The sequence below is a fragment of the Chiloscyllium punctatum genome, chromosome 38, assembly GCF_047496795.1.
Source record: "Chiloscyllium punctatum isolate Juve2018m chromosome 38, sChiPun1.3, whole genome shotgun sequence".
NCBI classification, from domain to species: Eukaryota; Metazoa; Chordata; class Chondrichthyes; order Orectolobiformes; family Hemiscylliidae; genus Chiloscyllium; species Chiloscyllium punctatum.
In genome coordinates, this window is record NC_092776.1 from 44,078,292 (window position 1) to 44,105,328 (window position 27,037).

General features: G+C 41.1%; 1 protein-coding gene across 5 annotated transcripts in view; it reads left to right on the forward strand.

Moving 5' to 3' along the window:
- Positions 1-27,037, forward strand: part of LOC140463573 (exocyst complex component 6-like) — a 193,151-nt gene that overhangs the window by 98,564 nt on the left and 67,550 nt on the right. For all 5 annotated transcript variants that reach the window (XM_072557753.1, XM_072557754.1, XM_072557756.1 and 2 more), the window contains one exon: positions 21,657-21,798. In XM_072557753.1, coding sequence (XP_072413854.1) covers positions 21,657-21,798 — 142 coding nt within the window. The remainder of the gene's footprint in view (positions 1-21,656; positions 21,799-27,037) is intronic.

The window sequence follows — 27,037 nt, forward strand, 5'->3', positions numbered from 1 at the left end:
TCTGCACTGAGGTAACTCAGTACAGATGTATTGTTAACCATAGCACAGGTTATACATCTTTGTATATTATCTGGATTTCTGACATACTTCAGAATTGAATATGATGGAAAAATGAAATTAGTAAGAATGCATTGCTCAGCATACTTTTAGAGGAATTAAAAGCAATTCAATGCATGTTGCATTGAAATACTTTTATTTGCAAATTGGCCAGTATATTTGTTTTGTCAAAAATTTATTTCAATTATATTCCATCATTTATACGTAATTAAAATTTCTGGGTGTAGTGACTTTAAATTTTTTAAGTTGAATGTTAGTCATAAAGATGTATTCATTAAAGCTAATTAAAATGTTGCTACATTATATCAATTGAATGCAAGAATTTTGGTTGACCATCTGCTCATACAGTTATTACATTATATAGGTAAAATAAATAGGTCATAGAGCTGATTTGATGGAATAGTATGTTATACTGAAATGCCATACTTAATCCATTAAATTAAAATTACATCCCATTAAGTACCTCAAACCTCTTACTCTGTAATTGAATGAACTGCAGGCATTGATTTTTAAGTTTCCTTTTCTCATTCATATCGAGATTGCTTGGGGAGGAGAGCTGCTTATCTTACAATGTGATTAAGCTTAGGTTTGGAAACTCTTGAGCATGCTGGTTTTGCATTGTCATACTTTTTTTTGTTCATTGATTTTATTCAAACTGTTTTTAAGATGTCTTCAATTTTAAAAGAAGTGATATCCTCTAGGTAGTTTAAACATGCAACATTTCAAATAAAAATAAAGTCATGCTTTAGAACATTCATGACACCATTTCCAATAAGGTAATATGGTGAAGGCTATAATTTTTCTGTGCGTGAAATAAATTTAGCATAAGGGTATTAAGCTTTAAGTGGTAGTTTTGAGTAAGAAAGCTGAGGGGGCGGGGGGGGGTGGTGGAGAAAGATGTTTCAATGCATGCTGGAATTGTGTTGCAGTAAGGTGACAGGGTTGATGCTTTCTTGATCTGAGGGAGAAAATAAGTGTGTTTTTTTTTAAGCTTATAGATCATTGTACTTTATAAATCATTTCCATTCCATACTTTTTTTATAGATGTTAAGTTTCATGACACATTTCAGCCATATACCTCCTGGGGGAGTATCCTCAAATATTGCTATTTGATATAGCAAGAATAATTCAATTCATCTGGATTTCAAAAAATACTGGAAGTACAAAGTTTTTATAAGCTGCATATATGGAATAAAAGGCACTGATATACTTTAGTGATGTGCTTTAAGGTAGTATGCTTATTGATAATTAATACAATGATCATATCAAAGCCTTGAACTCTAGGTACAATTTGTTTAGGAATGATGCATATGAGGTTCCTTGTAGCTTTTCTGGCAGGAGATCTGCGGCCATGGTTTGCCACCCTGATTTTGATCTTGCGCATCTGCTACCATTCTGCGACATTTTGTAGTTTCTCCTACACTTCAATATCACTGGAAGTGCTGATTTTTTTCTTCCTACTCCTCTCCACTTTCCCCTTTACAAGAGATCTCTGTAAATTTTCAAATAGCCAAGATATGACATTTTCTTTATTGGAATCCACTCTGAGTTCTTTTCAGTTTGCAAAATTTAAAGTACCTCTTCATTATCTGTACATACAATTAGATTAGATTAGATTACTTACAGTGTGGAAACAGGCCCTTCGGCCCAACAAGTCCACACCGACCCGCCGAAGCGCAACCCACCCATACCCCTACATTTACCCCTTACCTAACACTACGGGCAATTTAGCATGGCCAATTCACCTGACCTGCACATCGTTGGACTGTGGGAGGAAACCGGAGCACCCGGGGAAACCCACGCAGACACAATTTTTAGCTTGTCCACGCATCTACAATTTAAAGGTCTTCGTTTTCTTTGACTGAAAGTTTTTTTTTGTCCAGGGTTTCTGAGGCACACAAGGTGGATAAAAGTAGTATCTTGTAACCTTTTTTTTTCCTCCTCATAAATTTGAGCTTGTTCACAAAATTACTTCTGCCTACATCATCTATCCTTCTAACATCTACATTATTATCTGTCGTCTTCTGTTAACTTTGGCAAATAAAACTGAAGCATTTACATAGGCATTCTTGGGGGAAGGACTGAGTGGATGATCCACTTCCTCTTGTGGTCCTTCGCATCACAGATGCCTATCTTCAGCCAATTGGATTTACTCCACATGATATCAAGAAAAAGCTGAAGGCATGGACACAACAAAGACTATGGGCCCTGATAACATTCCAATAATGATACTGAAGACTTGTGTTCCAAAACGAACTGCATCCTTAGCAAGCTGTTCTAGGACAGTATTCTGTACTACTCGTGACAACTCAGATACTTCAGTCTCAATGTCCAAATGCGGCAAGACCTCGACAATGCTCAGATTTTGATGAGTGGCAAGTAACATTCATGCCACATGAGTGCCAGGCAATGACCATCTTCAACAAGAGCAAATTTATCCAGTGGCATATTGACAACTAGTCTCAGTAATGGTGACTGTAAGTTTTGCCAATTGTCATATAAAAACCCATTTTTATTATGCATTAACAACTCAATCCAATCAAAAGGGTGTTAACTCTTAACTGCCCTTGAAAGTGACTTTGTTAGCTGTTCAGTTCAAGGGTCATCAGGAATAGGCATTACATGCTGGTCTTGCCAGCCATGCCCAAACCCAATACAAGATTTTTTTTTCAAAAATAGAATAATTTCAGCATATACATTTTTTGTTTCTTTTGCACAGCCTACAAAGCACAAAATGTTCTTCACTTCTAGATATTTATCAAAGGTTATTCTTCGGTTAAATATTCCTCCTCTTATTCTGAATCTAAATCCTGACTGCATTTTACTAATTACTGCTTCAAATGTTTTGTTTTTTTTCCTATGATTTTTACCTTGCCTTTTAATGAGCCACTCATTAAAGTTTATAGTTTTAAATGATTGCTCATCATTGCTACAGATTTAAATAACTTTATGCATAATAACTCATTTGGAATTTACCCTCTGATATTTATTTGATAAATTTGTTATTACAATTTTCTGAAGTATTGGTTTCATTTGTGCCTTAATTTTTAATGGCTTATATTTAAAACCCCGTTGGCCAACGTGCCATTGTTTAAGAAGGGTGGTAAGGACAAGCCAGGGAACTATAGACCAGTGAGCCTGACGTCGGTCGTGGACAAGTTGTTGGAGGGAGTCCTGGGGGACAGAATGTACATGTATTTGGAAAGGCAAGGACTGATTCGGGATAGTGCGTGGGCAATCATGTCTGTCAAACTTGATTGAGTTTTTTTAAGAAGTAACAAAGAGGATTGATGAGGGCAGGGTAGTAGATGTGATCTATGTGGACTTCAGTACAGTGTTCAACAAGGTTCCCCATGGGAGACTGATTAGCAAGGTTAGATCTTTCGGAATACAGGGAGAACTAGCCATTTGGATTCAGAACTGGCTCAAAGGTAGAAGACAGAGGGTGATGGTGAGGGTTGTCTTTCAGACTGGAGGCCTCTGCCACAAGGATCAGTGCTGGATCCACCACTATTTGTCATTCACATAAATGATTTGGATGCGCGCATAAGAGGTACAGTTAGTAAGTTTGCAGATGACACCAAAATTGGAGGTGTAGTGGACAGCGAAGAGCGTTACCTCTGACCCATCTGATCAAGATCCTGTTGTAATCTATGAGCTGAGATGGAGTTACAGATGGAGTTTAATTCAGATAAATGCGAGGTGCTGCATTTTGGGAAAGTAAATCTTAGCAGAACTTATGCACCTTAATGGTAAGGTCCTAGGGAGTGTCGCTAAACAAAGCGACCTTGGAGCGCAGGTTCATAGTTCCTTGAAAGTGGAGTCGTAGGTAGATAGGCGTTTGGTATGCTTTCTTTTATTGGTCAGAGTATTGAGTACAGGAGTTGGGATGTCATGTTGCAGCTGTACAGGACATTGGTTAGACCGCTGTTGGACTATTGCGTGCAGTTCTGGTCTCCTTCCTATCGGAAAGGTGTTGTGAAACTTGAAAGGGTTCAGAAAAGATTTACAAGCATGTTGTAAGGGTTGGAGGATTTGAGCTACGGGGAGAGGCTGAACAATCTGGGGCTGTTTTCCCTGGAGTGTCGGAGGCTGAGGGGTGACCTTTTATAGAGGTTTACAAAAATGAGAGGCATGGATAGGGTAAATAGACAAAGTCTTTCTTTTGCCTGGCGTGGGGGAGTCCAGAACTAGAGGGCATAGATTTAGGGTGAGAGGGGAAGGATATAAAAGAGACCTAAGGGGCAACATTTTCACGCAGAGTGTGATATGTGTATGGAATGAGCTGCCAGAGGATGTAGTGGAGACTGGTACAATTGCAACACTTGAGAGGCATTTAGATGGGTATATGAATAAGAAGGGTTTAGAGGGATATGGGCCGAGTGCTGGCAGGTGGGACTAGATTGGGTTGGGATATCTGGTCGGCATGGATGGGTTGGACTGAAGGGTCTGTTCCGATCCTGTACATCTCTATGACTCTGAAATGTGGAATTACCTGCTTTGTTTTGAATAATCAATATTGACTACTTTTTAAATTCACTTTCACTGTTGTTTATTTGCTGTCAATGTCTTTGGCTGACCTAGTGAATTTGTCCAGCAGCCTTGAATGCGGCTAGTGGTTGTCCTGGGATACTTAAAGCTGAACAAAATGTTGATCTGATTTTCAACAGTTACTCCTAAATCCCTTCCAACCTCTTGACCTTATTTGAACAACTGAATACTGATGAGTTTGTAAGAAGGCCTATGGAGTATTATCGTTCATTAGCAGAGGGATTGAATTCAAGAGTCGTGAGGTGATGTTGCAGCTGTACAGGACTTTGGTTAGGCCACATTTGGAGTACTGTGTGCAGTTCTGGTCGCCTCACTTTAGGAAAGATGTGGAAGCTTTGGAGAGGGTGCAGAGAAGATTTACCAGGATGTTGCCTGGAATGGAGAGTAGGTCGTACGAGGATAGGTTGAGAGTTCTCGGCCTTTTCTCGTTGGAACGGCGAAGGATGAGGGGTGACTTGATAGAGGTTTATAAGATGATCAGAGGAATAGATAGAGTAGACAGTCAGAAACTTTTTCCCCGGGTACAACAGAGTGTTACAAGGGGACATAAATTTAAGGTGAAGGGTGGAAGGTATAGGGGAGATGTCAGGGGTGGGTTCTTCACCCAGAGAGTGGTGGGGACATGGAATGCGCTGCCCGTGGGAGTGGTAGAGTCAGATTCATTGGCGACCTTTAAGCGGCATTTGGATAGGTACATGGATGGGTGCTTAATCTAGGATAGAAGTTCGGCACAACATCGTGGGCCGAAGGGCCTGTTCTGTGCTGTATTGTTCTATGTTCTATGTTCTATGAAACCTCTTAAAATTTATTCTTTTCAGAATTGACAAAAAAAGTCAATGCTAACACTTGTTACCAGTTGGGGGCCATGTTGGGATAGTTGACATGTCATGAGAACAGCAAAATATGACAACATTTTGAAAACATTGGTTTGTATCTCATTATGGCAGATGGTAAAGTTTGATTTCTGTAAAAGTTGGATGAATGGCTGGTCTAATAATAACCATTTAACTATTGTAGATTTGTTGTAAAACTCACCTGGTTCATTAATGTCCTTTTCTTAGAGTTGGAAATCTGCGGTCCTTACTGACCAAACTAACACTCAGACTCTTAGCAATGTGGCTGAGTTTTAACTGCTCATGGGCAATTAGGTATGGCTAATAAATGCTGCCCTGGCCACTGATTACCCACGTTCCATAAAAAAGTTATTTTTTAAAAAACTCTACCTCTGCAGTTGCAAGGTTACTTTTTGTGTTGGCGTTATGTTTGAAGGCCAGTTTCTAAGATCATCCAAATAGAAAAGTCAGTCATTCAAACTGCCACAAACAGTTTTAGAAATTCTTATAATTTAGGAGTTAAGGATTTACTTTTGCAAATAAATGAAGTTTGGAACCCTGGGTGCTTATGAATATCATCCAATAAGAAATCATTGTCCAAAACCTGTAAAGATGTTTTAACAATTAATACTTTGCCACTGGAACTCCAGAGATAGCAGCAGAGTGATGACAGTGGAGTTGTGTGTCAGTGTGAGAGGTAAAGCTGTGTATTCACTTAGGATATGAGATTAGATTAGATTCCCTGCAGTGTGGAAACAGGCCCTTTGGCCCAACAAGTCCACGCTGACCCTCCAAAGATTAACCCACCCAGACCCTTTCCCGTACCCTAGATTTACCCCAACTAATGCTCCCAACACTATGGGCAATTTAGCATGGCCAATTCACCTGACCAGCACAACTTTGGATTGTGGGAGGAAACCGGAGCACCCAGAGGAAACCCATGCAGACACAGGAAGAATGTGCAAACTCCACACAGTGTCAAAAGAGGCTGGAATTGAACCCAGGTCCCTGGTGCTGTGAGGCAGCAGTGCTAACCATTGAGCCACTGTGCTGCCCCATAAGTGAAGGCTGTCGTTTTCATGCTGAGGAACATCATCTAGTAGAGGGCAAAGAAGGGGTACTAGGATGGAACCTTGGATTGTAAACATAGAATAAGAACAGAAACCATTGCAGGAAGTGTTCTGACTATATAGGAACCAGCAGCATGGGATTTGACAGTTGAATGAGCAGGAAGTCTGTGACATAGTTGATAAAGCTGAGGGATTTTGTGTCTTGACAGTCATAAAGAACATCGGTAAAATTTGAACAGGAAGTTGTGACACAGCAGACTGCCTGAAAAGTGCGTGGAAGCAGATTCAGTAGTAAATATTAGAAGGAAATTGGGTAGATATTTGAGGGGGGTGAAAATACAGTTGTTAAAGCAGGAGAGTGTCTTTCAATTCTGATTTTTGTATGGAAAAGTACTGGCTTGTAAATGTTTTGTTGTGTAAATTGTTCCCCTAAGCTGAATGGAAGTTAGGGTCAAGGATAGCTAATCAATATTTTTATCCAAATACAAGGTTACTGTATTTCATCTGGTATGGTGAAGAGAGCAGAGAAAACTGTTTTTAATTTTTCAATGAATGTAACAAAAGTCAGTGAAACCCTGTATTTGACCAAACTGCTAAACTGTCCCCCTGTGAATTCAAATGTTGATCACCATGAAGACTTCCAGTTTTTAGCTAAAAGAATGACCAGATGGTCTTTTCACATTAAAGTATTTACTCTAACAAATTACTTTGAAACCTCTTCAATAAACATTTTTTGCAAGAATCCATGTTGGAGGACAATATCCATCACAACATATCACGTCTTATCAGCTGTCTCCATTTAATTCATACCTCGCAACAGCCATTCCGAAGTTGCACCCAGCTTCCAAAGGGTTCCCATAACCGCCCATTACTGAGTAGTAACAATGGCTGACCAGATCAATGTGCTTTCTTAATTTTTGGGAGAGTTTCTTAAACGCAATGCCAGCAGTAAGGCCGACTTCAATGATTCACCTTCCCCAGGATGAATCACCCCAAACTTATAGTTGGGCTGCATGGTGTTTCTCTTTAAACTATAGACTATTTCCCTCCCATATCTGGCTGTGACAGTTTGAAAAGTCAAGCAAGTCTTTGTCAGTTGAGCAGACGGAATCCCTGCTCTGTGATGTTAATTGATTTGTAGGGAAGATGTAATGTGATGTCAAAAATGGCCTTTTCTGCCCATGTCAGTGCATTAACCTTGTATCTATAGCACTATCCTTGATTGCTACTTCCTTTCACTGTAGAAATAAAGGGACAATTCCGAGCACAACTGTTGACAACTTGAGTGCCTTGGATACCTCCTAGCGACTGACTTTTGACCCTATTTTTAGCAAACCCAGAGGCTACTGCCATTGTTTCTAAGTAGAAATACCCTGCTTTACTGAGAAGGAAATGTAATCTTGATGATTCTTTTGATCTCCACATACAGCCAGATTTCCTTACAGAATACAGAAAATTTCACCTGACCCCTTTCATATACCCTAAATTTAAAACTGAACTCCTAAAGTATATTAATTTTTTAAACCTCAATTTTAACAAGTGAAATTAATTGAACAATTCTTCCAAATAACCAGTGCAGACAGACTGGGCTGAATAGCCTCCCATGTTACATTGTTGTAATTCTGAAATGTTGTAAGTGCGTAGTAGATTAATCAACATTTCTATACTAAATGCTTACCAATATTTTCAAAACAAATGAAGGTATATTCTGACAAACTGCTCAAATGTAAGTTTGTTGTGCTATTTCATGCCATCACACACACGTTTGTGACATTAACATGGATGTAACAAGATTATTTGCAGTGGTACCCAATTTTAGTTGTTCTATTGACAACTCAGGATTCTATTGTTAAGAAGTTTCATTTACACGTTAGTAATGCTGATCTGTTACATTGTTTTTTGACAGATGGAAAAGCACACTTTTAAAGAAAATGAGTTAATATTAAGTTCAGTGGCTATGAAATATATATTCACAATTCATGTGTTGTCATGGTTAGACTCGTGAATGGCTTAATACCTTAAAAACAAAACTCTTGGTCATTACTTGAAATTTGGCTGCAGGATAAATAATAGGAGTCACAATGGTTCTATTTGATCATAAATGTATTTTGAAGACAGAAAATGCAGTTTTATCTGGTTCGAGTTAGATAATTGAAAAGGTAAATATCATAGTCATAGAAACATACAGCATGGAAACAGACCCTTTGGTCCAACCCATCCATGCCGACCAGATATCCCAACCCAAACTAGACCCACCTGCCAGCACCCGGCCCAAATCCCTCCAAACCCTTCCTATTCATATACCCATCCAAATGCCTCTTAAATGCTGCAATTGTACCAGCCTCCACCACTTCCTCTGGCAGCTCATTCCATACACGTACCACCCTCTGTGAAAAGCTTGCCCCTTAGGTCTCTTATATCTTTCCCCTCTCACCCTAAATCTATGCCGTCTAGTTCTGGACTCCCCCACCCCAGGGAAAAGACTGTCGATTTCTCCTATCCATTCTCTTCATAATTTTGTAAACCTCTAAGATCACCCCTCAGCCTCCGACACTCCAAGGAAAACAGCCCCAGCCTGTTCAGCCTCTCCCTATAGCTCAAATCCTCCAACTTCGGCAACATCCTTGAAAGGGTTCAGAAAAGATTTAAAAGTTTCACAACATCTTTCCAACAGGAAGGAGACCAGAATTGCACGCGATATTCCAACAGTGGTCTAACCAGCACAACATGACCTCCCAACTCCTGTACTCAATACTCTGACCAATAAAGGAAAGCATACCAAATGCCACCTTCACTATCCTATCTACCTGTGACTCCACTTTCAAGGAGTTATGAACCTACACTCCAAGGTCTTTGTTCAGCAACACTCTCTAGGACCTTACCGTTAAGTGTATAAGTCCTGCTAAGATTTGCTTTCCCAAAATGCAGCATCTCTCATTTATCTAAGTTAAACTCCATCTGCCATTGGCCCATCTGGTCCAGATCCTGTTGTAATCTGAGATAACCTTCTTCGCTGTCCACTACACCTCCAATTTTGGTGTCACCTGCAAACTTACTAACTATATCTGTTATGCTTGCATCCAAATCATTTATGTGAATGACAAAAAGTCGAGGACTCCACACCGATCCATGTGGCACTCCACTGGCCACAACCCTCCTCTGTCACCTCACCTTTGAGCCAGTTCTCCAAATGGCTAGTTTTCCTTGTATTCCGTGAGACCTAAACTTGCTAACCAGTTTCCCATGGGGAACCTTGTCAAAAGCCTTAGTGAAGTCCATATAGATCACATCTACCGATCTGCCCTCATCAATCTTCTTTGTTACTTCAAAAAACTCAATCAAGTTTGAGACATGATTTCCCACGCACAAACCCATGTTGACTATCCCTAATTGGTCCTTGCCTGTCCTGTCCCTCAGGATTCCCTCCAACAACTTGCCCACCACTGATGTCAGGCTCAATGGTTTATAGTTCCCTGGCTTGTCTTTACTATCCTTAGCAAGTTTTGAGAAGATTTGTAGCTCAGGTTGAGGTTTTGGATATAGGTTCGCTCGCTGAGCTGAATGGTTCACTTCCAGACGTTTCTTTATCTTACCTTATCTTCAAGATCATCAATAATACCCTTACTGGTGCAAAATTCACTAAAGAGGAAGAAAACAGCAACAAACTGCCATTCCTAGATGTCACTGTAGAACAAAAGCCAATGGGGAACTTCAAACCAGCATCTACAGAAAAACAACACATGCAGACCAAATTTTGAACTACAGAAGCAATCATCCCAATGCCCACAAATGAAGTTGCATCAGAACATTATTTCATCAAGACAACAAATACTGCAGCACAGAGGAACTATGCAGAGCAGAGGAAAATCACCTATACCGTGTATTCAAAAAGAATGGGTACCCAATGAACACAGTCCACCAATTTCTCATCAACAAACCCAAACAAGCAGACAAAACATGTCCAGAAACCCTAGCCACTCTCCCCTACATCAAAGACATCTCGAAAATGACTGCCAAACTACTCCGACCTCTTGGCATCATGGTAGCCCACAAACCCACCAACACACTAAAACAGCAGCTAATGAACTTGAAAGACCCTATACAGACAATGAGCAAAACCTAACATCATTTACAAAATACCGTGCAAGGACTGTAACAAACACTACATTGGACAAGACAGAAAACTAGCCACCAGGATCCATGAACACTCACTAGCCACAAAAAGACATGACCCTCTCTCACTAGTATCCTCATACAGATGAGGAAGGACACCACTTCGACTGGGACAATACATCCATCCTAGGACAAGGTAAAAACAATGACTGCAGATGCTGGAAACCAGATTCTGGATTAGTGGTGCTGGAACAGCACAGCAGTTCAGGCAGCAACCAAGTAGCTTCGAAATCGACGTTTCGCGCAAAAGCCCTTCATCAGATCCTAGGACAAGCCAAACAAAGACACGCATGAGAATTCCTAGAAGCATGGCATTCCAACTGGAATTCTACCAACATACACATCGAGTTGGACCCCGTCTACCACCCACTGAGGAAAGGAACAGGAATTGACTGCACCACAGGAAATAACATCACCCACCCAAAGAAACCCAAACATATAAATAGAAAGCAGGAATTTTCAGCATTGCTTCGCATGAGGTCCACTGAAGATGTTACCTGGTAAGGTAACACAACGTCTGGAAATGAACCTTCCAGCTCAGTGAGCAAATCTACATCTTTACTACTCTTCTTAAACCATGGCACCACGTTTTCCAACCTCCAATCTTCCGGCATCTCACCTGTGACTATCAGTGAGACAAATATCTCAGCAAGAGGCCCAGCAATCACTTCTCTAGCTTCCCACAGAGTTCTAAGGTACATCTGACCAGGTCCTGGAGATTTATCCACTTTTATGCGATTCAAGACATCCAGCACTTCCTCCTCTGTAATATAAACATTTTTCAAGGTGTCACCATCTAATTCCCTACTTTCTATATCTTCCATATCCTTTTCCACAGTAAATACTGATGCAAAATTCTCATTTAGTATCTCTCCCATTTTCTGCGGCTCCACACAAAGGCCACCTTGCTGATCTTTGAGGGGCCTTATTCTCTCCCTAGTTATCATTTTGTCCTTAATGTATTTGTAAAAACCTCTTAGATTCTCCTTAATTCTATTTGCCAAAGCAATCTCCTGTCCCCTTTTGCCCTCCTGATTTCTCTCAAGTGTACTCCTATTGCCTTTATACTCTGCTAAGGATTCACTTGATCTATCCTATCTATACCTTACATATGCTTCTTTCTTTTTCTTAACCAAACCCTCAATTTCTTTAGTCATCCAGCATTGCCTATACCTACCAGCCATTCCTTTCACCCTAAAAGGAATATACTTTCTCTGGATTCTCGTTATCTCATTTCTGAAGGCTTCCCATTTAACAGCCGTCCCTTTACCTGCGAACATCTGCCCCCAAACGACTTTTGAAAGTTCTTGCCTAATGCAGTCAAAGTTGGCCTTTCTCCAATTTAGAACTTCAACTTTTAGATCTGGCCTATCCTTTTCCATCACTATGTTAACACTAACAGAATTTTGGTCGCTGGCCCCAAATTGCTCCCCCACTGACACCTCAGTCACCTGCCCTGCCTTATTTCCTAAGAGTAGGTCAAGTTTTGCACCTTCTCTAGTAGGTACATCCGCATTCTGAATCAGAAACGTTTCTTGTATGCACTTACCAAATTCCTCTCCATCTAAACCCTTAACACTATGGCAGTCCCAGTTGATGTTTGGAAAGTTAAAATCCCCAACCATAACCACCCTATTATTCTTACAGATAGCTGCGATCTCCTTACAGTTTGTTTCTCCATTTCCCTCTGACTATTGGGGGGTCTACAATACAATCCCAATAAGGTGATCATCCCTTTCTTATTTCTCAGTTCCATCCAAATAACTTTCCTGGATGTATTTCTGGGAATATCCTCCCTCAGCACAGCTGTAATGCTATCCCTTATCAAAAATGCTATTCCCCCTTCTCTCTCCTCCCTTTCTATCCTTCCTGTAGCATTTGTATCCTGGAACATTTAAGCTGCCAGTCCTGCCCATCCTTGAGCCATGTTTGTTTTATTTTCAAAATTAATATGAAACGTAAAGAATTACTCATTTGGTTTTGAGGCATATTTGCCTTTTCTTTCAATAAAATTGAAATGCAAAATCTATTGAAAATAGACCAATCATTTTCAGATACAATCAGAGTTCCTACAGTGCAGAAAGACTATTGAGCCCATCAAGTCTGTGCTGACCCTCCAAAGAGCATCCCACCCAGCTTTGGTAGCTTTGCCCATATATCTTGAATGCATTTTTAAAAATCTCTCGGGCATCATTAATCTGAAATAGTTAAGGCACCTTTTGAAGTGAGAAACCAATGTGAAAAGATTAGGACATCTAGCACTATATGCTGGGCATGGACAGATTTTGTTTTAACAAGCACTTTAAGAAACAGTACGCTCGACGAATGGGCAAAAATTATAAAACTCAAATACTGTCAAGTTTGTATTATTCTGTACAATGATTATAGTTTTTCATTTACCTCAGTGTAAGTATACTTGTAGTTCAATGGAATGATCACATGAAATATGAACATTTGATGCAATTTTGAGTCAATTTCTCCTTAAATACTGCAAATCTACCATGATGTCTGAGTAGTCATTTGAGGGTGAGTGTGAGAAGGCTCTTTGCCAGTAAGTTTTACTTAAAGTAATGTTGCATTATTATTTAAGTAGTTTATGCTGTAAATAAAATGATATGTGTATCCCCTGGTTTACATTTCTATTAGCTACTGTGTGTTTATGGACCTCTCGCGTATCCAGAATATTTGATCAACAGCACACTTCTGGTCCTATAGGTGCTGGTTAATAAAAAGCTTGCTGTGATTATCTAATCTCACTATTTTTCACTAAAATAAGAGGGCACAGGAGAATGCAGCCTCCGCGGCATGTAAGTTTTCTTGTATTCATCCTAGAACTGTGGATATTTTATACCAATTTAGAACAAAGGAAATTTGCAGCCCAGGAACAGGCCCTTCGGCCCTCCAAGCCCGAGCTGATCCAAATGTACTGTCTCAACCTGTTGGTCAATTCCTAAGCATCTGTATCCCTCTACTCCCCACCTACTCATGCATTTATCCAGACGCATCTTAAATGAATCTACTGTGCCTGCTGGCAATGCGTTCCAAATACCCACCGCCCTCTGTGTGAAGTACTTGCTGCGTGTGTCCCCCTTAAACTTTCCACCTCTTGCCTTGAAAGCATGACCTCTCATGGTTGAATCCTTCACCCTGGGGAAAAAGCTTGTCTCTATCCACCCTGTCTATATCCTTCATGATTTTATAAACCTCCATCTCCTTTTTTCTAATGAAAATAAACTTAACCTACTCAACCTTTCTTCATAGTTGGCACCTTCCATACCAGGCAACATCCTCATAAACCTTCTCTGCACCCTCTCCAAAGCGTCCATGTCCTTTTGATAATGTGGCGACCAGAACTGTACACAATATTCTAAATGCGACGAACCAATGTCTTGTACAATGTTAACATGACTTGCCAGCTCTAATACTCTATACCCTGTCCAATGAAGACAAGCATACTATATGCCTTCTTGACCACTCTATCCACCTGTGCAGCAACCTTCAGGGTACAATGGACCTGCACGCCCAGATCTCTCTGCCCATCAACTTTTCCCAGGGCTCTTCTGTTCATTGCATAATTTGCTCTAGAATTAGTCTTGCTTAAATGCATCACCTCACATTTGTCTGGATTGAAATCCATCTGCCACTTTTCTGCCCAGCTCTCCAGTCTATTTATATCCTCCTGTATCCTCTGACAGTCCCTTATGCTTTCTGCTACTCCACCAATCTTCGTGTCATCTGCAAACTTGCTGATCATACCACAGTGCCCTCTTCCAGATCACTTATGTATATTACAAACAACAGTAGCTCCAGCACTGACCCCTATGGAACACCACTAGTCACCTTCTCCATTTCGAGAAACTCCCTTCAACTACTACTGTCTCCTGTTGCTCGACCAGTTCTTTATCCACTTAGCTAGAACACCCTGCACACCATATGACTTCACTTTCTCCATTAGTTTACCATGGAGAACCTTATCAAACGCCTTAGTCAAGTCCATGTATATGACATCAACAGCCCTTCCTCCTTCTATCAACTTGGTCACTTCCTCAAAGAACTCTCGTTGGTAAGGCACGATTTGCCCCACACAAAACCATGTTGCCTATCACGGATAAGTCCATTCTTTTCTAAATATAAATAGATCCTATCCCTCAGTACTTTCTCCAGCAACTTACCCATCACCGACGTCAGGCTCACTGGTCTGTCGTTACCCAGAATATCCCTACTATCCTTGTACGGGGGACAACATCAGCAACCCTCCTGTCCTCCGGCACCTCACCTGTATTTAAGGGTGTCAAAGATATCTGTCAGGGCCCCAGCTATTTCCTCTCTCGCCTCCCTCGGCAACCTGGGATAGATCCCATCCGGTCCTGGGGATTTGTCCACCTTAACCTCTAGCCTACCCAGCACATCTTCCCTACTTATGTCAACGTGATCCAGACTAATCAAACTTCTATCTGTAATCTCAGCATTCTTCATGTTCCTCTCCTCAGTGAACACTGATGCAAAGTAGTCATTCAGAATCTCACCCATTCTCTCAGGTTTGACACAGCCTTCCTTCGTTATCCTTTAGTGGACCAATCCTTTATCTAGTTACCCGCTTGCTGCTTATATAAGAATAAAATGCTTTGGGATTCTCCTTAATTCTGTTCGCTAAAGCTATTTCATGACCCCTTTTAGTCCGCTTGATTCCTTGTTTAAGACTTGTCCTACTCTTCCGATGTTCTTCCAGGGCCCGTTCTGTTCTTAGCTGCCTAGACCTTATGTATGCTTCCCTTTTCCTCTTGGCTAGTTGTACAATTTCTCCTGTCATCCACACTTCACAAACCTTGCCCTTCCTATCCTTTGCCTTCAACGGGACATGCCTATCCTGCACTATCTTTAACCTATCTTTTGAAAGCCTCACACATCTCAAATGTGGACTTCCCTTCAAATAGCTGTGTCCAATCCACATTTCCGAGCTCCTGCCTAATTTTGATATAATTGGCCTTGGCCCAGTTTAGTACTCTTCCCTTAGGACCACACTCTTCTTTATCTACGAGTATTCTAAAACTTACAGAATTATGGTAAATATTCCCAAACTAATCCCCCACCGCAACATCTACCACTTGGCCTGGCTCGTTCCCCAGTACCAGGTCCAATATGGCCCCTTCCCTTGCCAGACAATTGACATACTGCTCTAGAAAACTCTCCTGGACGCTGCTTACAAATTCTACCCCATCCAGGCCTCTGACGTTAAGTGTATCCCAGTCAATGTTGGGAAAATTAAAATCTCCCATCATCACTATGCTATTGCCTCTACATCTTTCCAGAGTCTGTTTACCTATTTGTTCTTCTTCCTCACGCTCACTGTTGGGAGGCCTGTAATACAGCCCTGACAGTGAGACTGCACCCTTCTTATTTTGCAGTTCCACCCATAATGCCTCACTACCCAAGACCTCCATAGTGTGTTCCTTTAGCACAGCCGTGATATCGTCCTTGACCAGCAATCAACTCCAACCCCCACCCTTACTTCCCTCCCTGTCCTGTCTGAAGTCTATATCCTAGAACATTTACTTGCCAATCATCATGCCCTTCGTTCAACCAGTCTCTGTGATTGCAATAACATCAAACTCCCAGGCACCAATCGAAGCCCTAAGTTCATCTGCCTTACACACTATACTCCTTGCATTAAAGTAGATGCATTTCATGCCACCATTTTCTTTGGGCTCATCTACTGTCTGCCTCCTCTTCCCTTTTATTAATGCTATGTTCATAATGCTTACAGTCTCCAGTCTCCACCTCACTGCCTACTTGTTTTCTCTTCTGGTTTCCAGCCCCCTGCCACATTAGTTTAAAGCCTCCCCAACAGTAGTAGCAAAAAGTCCCCCAAGGACATTGGTTCCGGTCTAGTTCAAACGTAGACCGTCCATTTTGTCATAGTCCCACCTTCCCCAGAACCGGTCCCAATGTCCAACAAATCTGAACCCCTCCCTCCTACACCATCTCTCAAGCCACATGTGCATCCTGTCTATTTTTCCTTTCTACGCTGGCTAGCACGTGGCACTGGTAGTAATCCCGAGATCACTACCTTTTGGAGGTCCTTCTCTTTAACATCTCTCCTAGCTCCCTGAATTCTTCTTTCAGGACCTCATCTCATTTTCTACTTATCATTGATGCCTGTGTGCACCAAGACAACTGGCTGTTCACCCTCCCATTTTAGAATGCTCTGTAGTCGATCAGTGACATCCCTGACCTGAGCACCTGGGAGGCAACATACTATCTAGGAGTCCAGTTTTTGGCCACAGAACTGTCTATCTACTCTCCTCACAATAGAATCCCCTATGACTATGGCCCTACGAGTCTTTTTCTCGCCCTTCTGAACAGCAATGCCCACCACGGTGCCATGATCCTGGCAACTGCTGCCCTCCCTTGGTGATCCATCGCGCCCCCCCAACAGAATCCAAAACGGTAGTTTTGGAGGGAGATGACTGCAGGGGACACCTGCACTGCCTTCCTACTCTTTTTTTTCTGTCTTTTGGTCACCCACTCACTGTCTCCCTCAGCAACTCTAACCTGCGGTGTGACCAGTTCACTAAACGTGCTGTCCACGACCACCTCAAAATCGTAGATGCTCCACAGTGAATCCATCCGCAGCTCCAGAGCTGTCATGCGGTCGAATAAGAGCTGCAGCTGGGCACACTTCTTGCAAGTGAAAGAGTCAGGAACGTCAGACACGTTCCTAAGCTCCCACATTAAGCAAGAGGCACCTGCCACGGGTCGGAGGTCCCCTGCCATTGTAAGCTTAGCTTTATATGAACGAACTAAACCCAAACAATGCACTTTTATGAAAAAGAGAAAGAAAAAATAAAAGCCTTACCTTAGAGTCTTTTTCTTCCAGTTAGAGGAGGGGGGCAGGAGGGAGATATTACACGTGTAGTATCTCTGGTTTTGCCATTGTCCAAATATAAATTAAGCCCTTCCCTTCCTGGCAGCCCTTGCTTCACTCCACATTCTCTCCTCGCTGCTCTGTGGAAATTTAAAACTGTTCCACGTCATAGGATGGATATGTTTTTTTAATTTCAAAGACTGTGTTTCACAAGAGAAGGAAGGTAAGGAAACAAACCTAAAAATGGAATTGATTTGTATGTACTCAATGCTCCAGGAATTATACCCTTATGGTAATGTCCTCAGGGAATCCCAATCATTTCAGACTCTCTACAGTTGAAATCCAATCATATATATAATGTGAACAAACATTGTAACCAGAAGGGTTTAACAACTAGCCAATGAGATCAATGACTAGATACTTCAATTTCCCTTCTGGTGCTATTGGTTAAAAAGCGAAGTTTATAGAGTCATAGAGATGTACAGCATGGAAACAGACCCATCGGTCCAATCTGTCCATGCCAACCAGATATCCCAACCCAATCCAGTCCCACCTGCCAGCACCCGGCCCATATCCCTCTAAACCCGACCTATTCATATACCCATCCAAATGCCTCTTAAATGTTGCAATTGTACCAGCCTCCACCACATCCTCTGGCAGCTCATTCCATACAAGTACCACTCCGTATTAAAATGTTGCCTCTTGGGTCTCTTTTATATCTTTCCCCTCTCACCCTAAACCTATGCCCTCTAGTTCTGGACTCCCCGACCCCAGGGAAAAGACTTTGCCTATTTATCCTATCCATGCCCCTCATAATTTTGTAAACCTCTATAAGGTCACCCCTCAGCCCCAGTCTGTTCAGCCTCTCCCTGTAGCTCAGATCCTCTAACCCTGGCACCATCCTTGTAAATCTTTTCTGAACCCTTTCAAGTTTCACAACATCTTTGCGATAGGAAGGAGACCAGAATTGTATGCAATATTCCAACAGTGGCCTAACCAATGCCCTGTACAGTCACAACATGACCTCCCAACTCCTGTACTCAATACACTGACCAATAAAGGAAAGCATTCCAAACGCCACCTTCACTATCCTTTCTACCTGCGACTCCACTTTCAAGGAGCTATGAACCTGCACTCCAAGGTCCCTTTGTTCAGCAGCACTCCCTAGGACCTTACTATTAAGTGTATAAGTCCTGCTAAGATTTGCTTTCCCAAAATGCAGCACCTTGCATTTATCTGAATTAAACTCCATCTGCCACTTCTCAGCCCATTGGCCCATCTGGTCCAGAACCTGTTGTAATTTGAAGTAACCCTCTTCGCTGTCCACTACACCTCCAATTTTGGTGTCATCTGCAAACTTACTAACTGTACCTCTTGTGCTCGCAGCCAAATTATTTATGTAAATGTTAGGACTTGAGAAAAAAACTCTACTTTTTTTTCCCCTTAGTAGTAAATTGTCATTACATAAGTGTGTTCATACTGTGGCTTTAACATTCAAATCTTTTCCTTCTGGCAAACACTGCCAGCTGTGCCTTTTTATGCAGCTAGATCAAGGAAACTTGTAAATAGTCAGAAAGTAAGTCTTGAGATGTAAAGTCACCATCAGAAGTTTTTTTTGTGCATTAACTTTATAGGAGAAATTCCATCGTATTGTTTTTTTATTACCCGAGATTAACGAGAATATAAAGTTTTTTTTCACAGCTTCCATCAAGCATGGAAGCAGGCCGAAGAGCATCCCACCTAGACCACCCCTACCCTATCCCTGTAACCCCACATTTTACATGACTACCCCACCTAACTCACTGACTTCCCTGGATGCTATGGGCAATTTAGCAAGTCCACATAACCTGCACATCTTTGGACTGTGGAAGGAAACTGGAGGACCCAGAGAACACCCACTCAGACATGGGGCGAATGTGCAAATTCCACACAGACCAAGGGTGGAATCAAACCTGGGTCCCTGGTGCTATGAGGCACTTGATTAGGATTCTGCTGTAATTTGCTTTGTTTGGTTTTCCAATTGGAAAATTTAACTTTGTTAAAAAGGTTTACAATTAAGAGGTTGTTGCTTGTGTGTTTGTTTTTAAAGTTTTCAGTAAATAGGAACAGATTATTTGTAAAATCAAGTTGTACAGTTGATGTTGAAGAACGTGCTAAGTTAAAGAATCTAGAAAAACATAATAAATTTAGTTTGATTGGAAAAGTGCCAGCTTTGTGCACTCAGGGGAGTTGTCCTGTGTTTTAGCGTCCAACAATATGGGGGCGGGGGCCGCGAGGTTCACAAATTGGGGGTAGAGACTTCAATTATGTATTTTATCAGTTAGACTTTGATAATTTTCTGTGTACTTTAAAGTAATAATCATGATGCTGAGGAGAAAAAAAATTCAAGAGCAACTTGTAAGTAGCCAAACAATTTCCTGTAATGAAGTTAAATTTACCATTAATTCTGGTGTTGTATAGTGTATGCATTCAGCCCATTCAGTTTGCTGTGAAATCTTAACATGCATGGTTTAGCAGCTGTAAGAAATGCAAGTCTTTTCTGACTTAAAGTAGTTGTCAATTTGCTAGGATGGTTAATGCATAATTCCATAAGTTTGGTACTTTGACAACTTAGCATTAATGATTACCTGCATTTCAACTAGAGGGAGTACTTGTGTGAGTGTTTTTGAACTGGAAAATGCTGCATGTACCAGAGTGGCAACATCCATTAAAAATACTACTTTCACAAGTACTCATTAGTTTTCTTCATGAAACAAAGGCATATTGCATGCATGAGAGGGCTGGAGGAACTTGTAGATATAAACCCAGGCTGATTTGAAGTTTTTGAAAAGTTTATGGTATTTTTAAAACATATTAAATTTGACGATGTTAGAATTGTATATCCATCAGCACCAACTCATTGAAGTAATAGTGATTTGAACTAAGTTGTATTCCCTAATTTGAGCAACATTTACACATAACATTGTATAAGCAATTATACATTGCTGGATTAACAGAATGGACTATCAACACTCTTTGCGAATCTATTTCATCAGGATAGTTAGATTTTACTGTGGCTGGAGTTACTGAAATCTTACAGCCCTGCTTTATCTAAAAAACATCCAGCCTTATCTCAGTCTCCTCTAATTTCATGACACTGTCATGGTATGACAATGTATTGCATGATAATCCCTAATACAGCATTTTTCATATAGTTTGCATAATTGTTAATTAACTGTAATAAAATTTAAATATTAGCTTCTATTGACACTGAGCCAAAAATTGAAATTTGGTATTTTCACCAAAGGATACAAATATTTGTTCCAGTTGCTAAATTTTTGTAACCGATGTAAGCATGCATTCCAGCAACAGTTGCAAAACTGAAATTGTTTTTTGTCTTCTCCCATAATCAAAGCTGTTGTGTTTATTACAATTATGGTGCAGAATTAATTCTATTTTATTAATGAAAAGAAGTTCATGGCATACTCGGATACTGTTCAATTACGATTAGTGTTAAATCCTGGAGTCCTGAATTTATAGTGCCTATTTAAATTAATATACTAAATTTGCAGGCATATCAAACAGCTATTCTTGTCTAAACAAAAGCAATTAAATGAAAAGTAATTAAGTTACTTCAGCTCTTGAAAGTGGTGCAGTGCAGTTGCTGGAAGAGGTTCTGGTATTTCATGCATACCATTTCAATCTCATGCATTTTATTGTGTATATAGAAATAATGTGCTTTCATATGATCATCATTGTCATGAACAGTCAAATCATAAGCCACTCTGTTTTCTAATGTGCTCAGTCAGTAGAGGGAGAGAAACCACACTTCACCATTCCGAGGTGTTTTTGTTGTATTTGTTCTTAAATTGTGTAGGGTTTAATCCTTTTGAGGACGACTACAACATTTCACTATAATGAAATGTATAATCCATTTTACATTTAGATTTTTTGGGGGATAGAATTTAAATCTTAAATGTAAAATGATCAGTCTTAAGTACAAAACTCCAATTAGTAATCTTGGTAAATTATTTTGTCCTGAAAGGATTAAAGGTTTATTTTAAGATGAATTTCTATAACTGTTGTTTGCTCTTGGATTTATTTTGTGCAATGCCTTTTTTTTTCTAGGGAAAGGTAGCCCAGACAGCATGCATGTCAGCCTGTAAGCACCTATCCACATCTCTAATGCAACTGCTTCTGGATACTGAGGTCAAGCAGATAAGCATGGGTGCCATTCAGCAGTTCAACCTGGATGTTATTCAGTGTGAATGTAAGTCAAATATTTTTAGCCTGGAGTTGAGCAAACGACTTGATTTGTATTTGTTTGATCACACTGAATTCATGCTAATGGTAGATATGCAGAAATCTATTACTTGAAGCTAAAAAGCTTGCAGGCTTGTGCGACCTTAGTAGCAGGTGTGAGCGCATATGATGCAGCTCTATTATATTGACAGAATAATGGCCTACATAGTGGTTTCTTTGTATAAAGAGATGATGCGAACGTAAGAGGTACAGTTAGTAAGTTTGCAGATGACACCAAATTGGAGGTGTAGTGGACAGCGAAGAGGGTTACCTCAGATTACAACAGGATCTGGACCAGATGGGCCAATGGGCTGAGAAGTGGCATATGGAGTTTAATTCAGATAAATGCGAGGTGCTGCATTTTGGGAAAGCAAATCTTAGCAGGACTTCTACACTTAATGGTAAGGTCCTAGGGAGTGTTGCTGAACAAAGAGACCTTGGAGTGCAGGTTCATAGCTCCTTGAAAGTGGAGTCGCAGGTAGAAAGGATAGTGAAGGCGGCGTTTGGTATGCTTTCCTTTATTGGTCAGAGTATTGAGTTGGGAGGTCATGTTGCGGCTGTACAGGGCATTGGTAAGGCCACTTTTGGAATATTGCGTGCAATTCTGGTCTCCTTCCTATCGGAAAGATGTTGTGAAACTTGAAAGGGTTCAGAAAAGATTTACAAGGATGTTGCCAGGGTTGGAGGATCTGAGCTACAGGGAGAGGCTGAACAGGCTGGGGCTGTTTTCCCTGGAGCATCGGAGGCTGAGGGGTGACCTTTATAGAGGCTTACAAAATTATGAGGGGCATGGATAGGGTAAATAGGCAAAGTCTTTTTCCTGGAGTGGGGGAGTCCAGAACTAGAGGGCATAGGTTTAGGGTGAGATGGGAAAGATATAAGAGACCTAAGGGGCAACTTTTTCACTCAGAGGGTGGTACATATATGGAATGAGCTGCCAGAGGATGTGGTGATGGCTGGTACAATTGCAACATTTAAGAAGCATCTGGATGGGTATATGAATAGGAAGGATTTGGAAGGATATGGGTAGAGTGCTGGCAGGTGGGACTAGATTGGGTTGGGATATCTGGTCAGCATGGACGGTTTGGACTGAAGGGTCTGTTTCCATGCTGTACATCTCTGACTCTATGATTGCTGTAAATGCAGGTGTAGAAGAAGACAAAATCAGTAGAACACTTTTTTTTTTAAAACTGTGATTACCTGTGCTATTGCTCAAATATCCTGTCTTTTTGTAAATTTCTTACTCCTCTGCTTTGTGCTGAAACATTGTTTTGTCTGTCTACCTTTATGTCTGTCTCATAGTTTTATCATTTTGTCCATCTTTTTTGTTGTGTCTGACTTCTTTCTCTCACTATCTGTAAACTTCTCTTTATTTGTGAGTGTCTAGCACTTTGAAAGTTTCTATGGTCGCAGTAAATGTGGAGGAAGTGAAGTGGGGGTGTTGCGGATATAGGAGTATGATTCGCCACCTCAATATACCACCAAAGCTTACTCCCTTGAATGTTGCAAGAAGGGAGTCCAACTCTAAGTCTAACCTGAAGAGTAAAAGCACATCCAGTTACATTGAGGAGAGACATGAATGTATGCAATGTGCAGTTTATCTTTACTGTTTTTATATATTAATGTGATTGGTGCTACTCTGAAACATTTCATCGGAGTATAGAGTGGTGTTCTCTCTCGGCCATGTGTGTGCAGTGGCTCCAAGGTTCCCACACATGGCGATTGGCATCAGCACGTTCATCACCGCGTTGAATTCCGGTTCCGGAAGTCATGGCCGTGCACAGACATTGGAAACCAGCACAGCCATTAAGAGCAAAGTTTGCTCCCCAAGTAGTGCATATAACTTAACAGGATAGTTGTCAAGCCCTCTGACTTCCCCCAAAATGGGAATTTCTACTGGTTTAAGCATGTACCATCTACAAGATGTGCTGCAGAAATTCACCTTCCAAACTCATGAAAGCTTCTGTCTAGAAGAACAAGGATGGTAGTTACGTGGTAATATGCCACCTGCAAGTTCCCCTCCAAATCACTCGCTATCCTGACTTGGAAATAATATTGCCGTTCCTTCACTGTCGCTGGGTCAAAATTCTGAGACTCCCTCTCTAATGGCATTGAGTGCCTGCAGCGCATTGACTGCACTACTTCAAAAGGCAGTCCATTTCTATCTACTCACAGGTAGGTAATTAGGGATGGGCGAAAAATACTGGCCCAGCCAGCGATATCCCCATTCCATGATTACTTTTTCAAATTCCTTGGCTTAAAAACAGGAATCTGCATTTTCTGACTTTATGGAGTAAGAAGTTGCATAAGTTCGATGCAGTTTCTTGTGGCATGTATAGAATTCAAGGGATAAGATGAGGTGCAAGGTTGTTTATCTCTATTGGGCCTAGTTGAAATGACTATTGACCTGCATTCTTCATCTTTAACTGCATCCAATAGACTGAGGAGGTTCCTCACCATGTCAATCTGACAAGTTATTAAGTTTTGATTATAGCAGAGAAGCTTTTCAGCACCCATTGGTAGGAGGCTACTTAATTCTTTCTGTCCTGCATCTTCACCTTCTCAGGGCTGTCTGTTCAACGCCTTTTGTTCAGTTCCTAAAGCCTATACCTTTTTAGATTAGATTAGATTAGATTAGATTAGATTACTTACAGTTTTTGTTGCGAGTCTCTCTAGGTCTGAAGGTCTTTATGCATTTTAGTGGAGGTAAATGTGATATGACCCCCGAGGACTGCTGAAATAACTTTCTATTGTGGTATAAATGAGGTGGAGTTTAATATGGTGAAATGTGAGGGTATCCATTTTAAATCTAAGAGCAACAAATTAAAACATTTTCCTCATTGTTTGCTTCTTCACTGCTCTGAGACTGAAAGAGATTTAGCTACACAGATCACTAAAAGCTGGTGCAGGGGTACAAAACCTTGTCTGAAAGGCAAATGAATGTTGACTTGCATCTTGAGGGAGTTAAATGACACAAGTGAGGAAAGAATCCTTTCACAGAGCCTTGACCAATATTCAAATACTATTCTGTTTTGAGTACTGAAAACAGAACTCCGTACTCAGAGTCTGGCCTTGGAGAATACAATTCAGAAGGTTTTATAAGGAAGACGTTGCTTGGGTTTGGAGGGGTAAGGAATAATTTAAAGTGAAGAAAGAACTTTCATGAAAACAGAACTTTTCATAATCTCTGGATGTCTGGAAGCACTTTGCAGCTTAAATATTTTTAAAGTGTAGTCACTGTGGGATGAAAGTGTCAGACAATTTGTTCCACACTGCCACAGGATTTCCTGCAGATGTTGTCTTCGGTGCAAACATCATTAAAAGGTTTATCTATAACCTTTCCTCCCTTTAGAATATCAACAGTGGAGATTTTCACTGACTGCGTAGTGTTCATAAGTACTCTTTTCTTTATTCTAAAGAGTTGCAGTCTCTGTCCATGTTCCACTAAACCTGAACAATATTCTAGCTCAGGTTGAAACGTTTGAAGAGAATGTTTGTGCTAATCTACCATGTTGCTCCACAGCCAGTCTTAGTCTACTGTTGTAGGAGAATCTGACCCACAGTGAGGCAGAGATAAGCGAGTAGAGGGGGTATCTGAACACTGCCACATCGTCCACCAAGAAGACAGCTATAGCCCCTCGGGGGGGTCACATAGAAGCATAGCTCTGCCAGAGACTGTAATTTGTAGGCCTGTACTTAAAATGGTGCTGAGTCAACCATAACTGTGCACACATGTATGTGAGGAAGAGGACAGGTACACGAGTATCAATGGACAAAATCTTGCACGTGCTCTTTTTCCTTTAGAATGGCATATATTTAAAAACTGCCAGTGTGTATTTAAGGTAAGGTTGTGACTAACCTGACTTAAATGTTTTAAGCCATATTTGGAACCTAAGGGCCTGTTGGAACATGAGAGAGTGACATTTTGGCTCAATGCTAAGAGATCAAATCTTGTGGTCAACAGGTATCTTTGTGACAGTAAATCTTTTCAAAATATGTTGTGGTTCTGTTCACCGAGCTGGGAATTTGTCTTGCAAACTGTTTGGCTTGCCCTATAATGGTAGTGTTGTCCCAGTCGAATTCATGTTGCTTGTCGTCTGTGTGTGTGGCTACGAAGGATAGCTGGTCGTGTCGTTTCGTGGCTAGTTGGCGTTCATGTATACGGATCGTTAGCTGTCTTCCTGTTTGTCCGATGTAGTGTTTTGTGCAGTCCTTGCATGGGATTTTGTACACTACATTAGTTTTGCTCATGTTGGGTATCGGGTCCTTCGTCCTGGTGAGTTGTTGTCTGAACGTGGCTGTTGGTTTGTGTGCTGTTATGAGTCCTAGTGGTCGCAGTAGTCTGGCTGTCAGTTACGAAATGCTCCTGATGTTGACAATAGAATGAGGACATGCCGCAACCCAAAGGACTAGCCACACTACCATACATCAGGAGCATTTCGGAACTGATAGCCAGACTACTGCGACCACTAAGACTCCTAACAGCACACAAACCAACAGCCACACTCAGACAACTCACCAGGACGAAGGACCCGATACCCAACATGAGCAAAACTAATGTAGTGTACAAAATCCCATGCAAGGACTGCACAAACAATACATCGGACAAACAGGAAGACAGTTAACGATCCGTATACATGAACGCCAACTAGCCACGAAACGACACGACCAGCTATCCTTAGTAGCCACACACACAGACGACAAGCAACATGAATTCGACTGGGACAACACTACCATTATAGGGCAAGCCAAACAGAGAACAGCCAGGGAATTCCTAGAGGCATGGCACTCATCTACAGCCTCTATCAACAAACACATCGACCTGGACCCAATATACCGGCCACTACAGCGGACAGCTGGAACTGACAACCGGAAGCGGCAGAGACAGGGCACTATAAATGCCGGAGAAGACAGCACAGAAGCGCTTCACAGGAGGCTCCCAAGCACTGAGGATGTCACCTAGACAGGGGATGAAACATTTGCAAGACAAATTCCCAGCTCAGCGAACAGAACCACAACAATGAGCACCCAAGCTACAAATATTCTCCCAAACTTTTCAAAATATATATTGCTGGTTCAATCTTAAATTTGAAAGGCAAGGTTAAGATGTTGCAGATGTTACAAAAATTGGGTGAGTGGTTGATGGTGAAGAAGAAAGCTGCAGCAAGTAATCAATTGCCTAATTGGAGGATCAGAAGAGTGGCAAA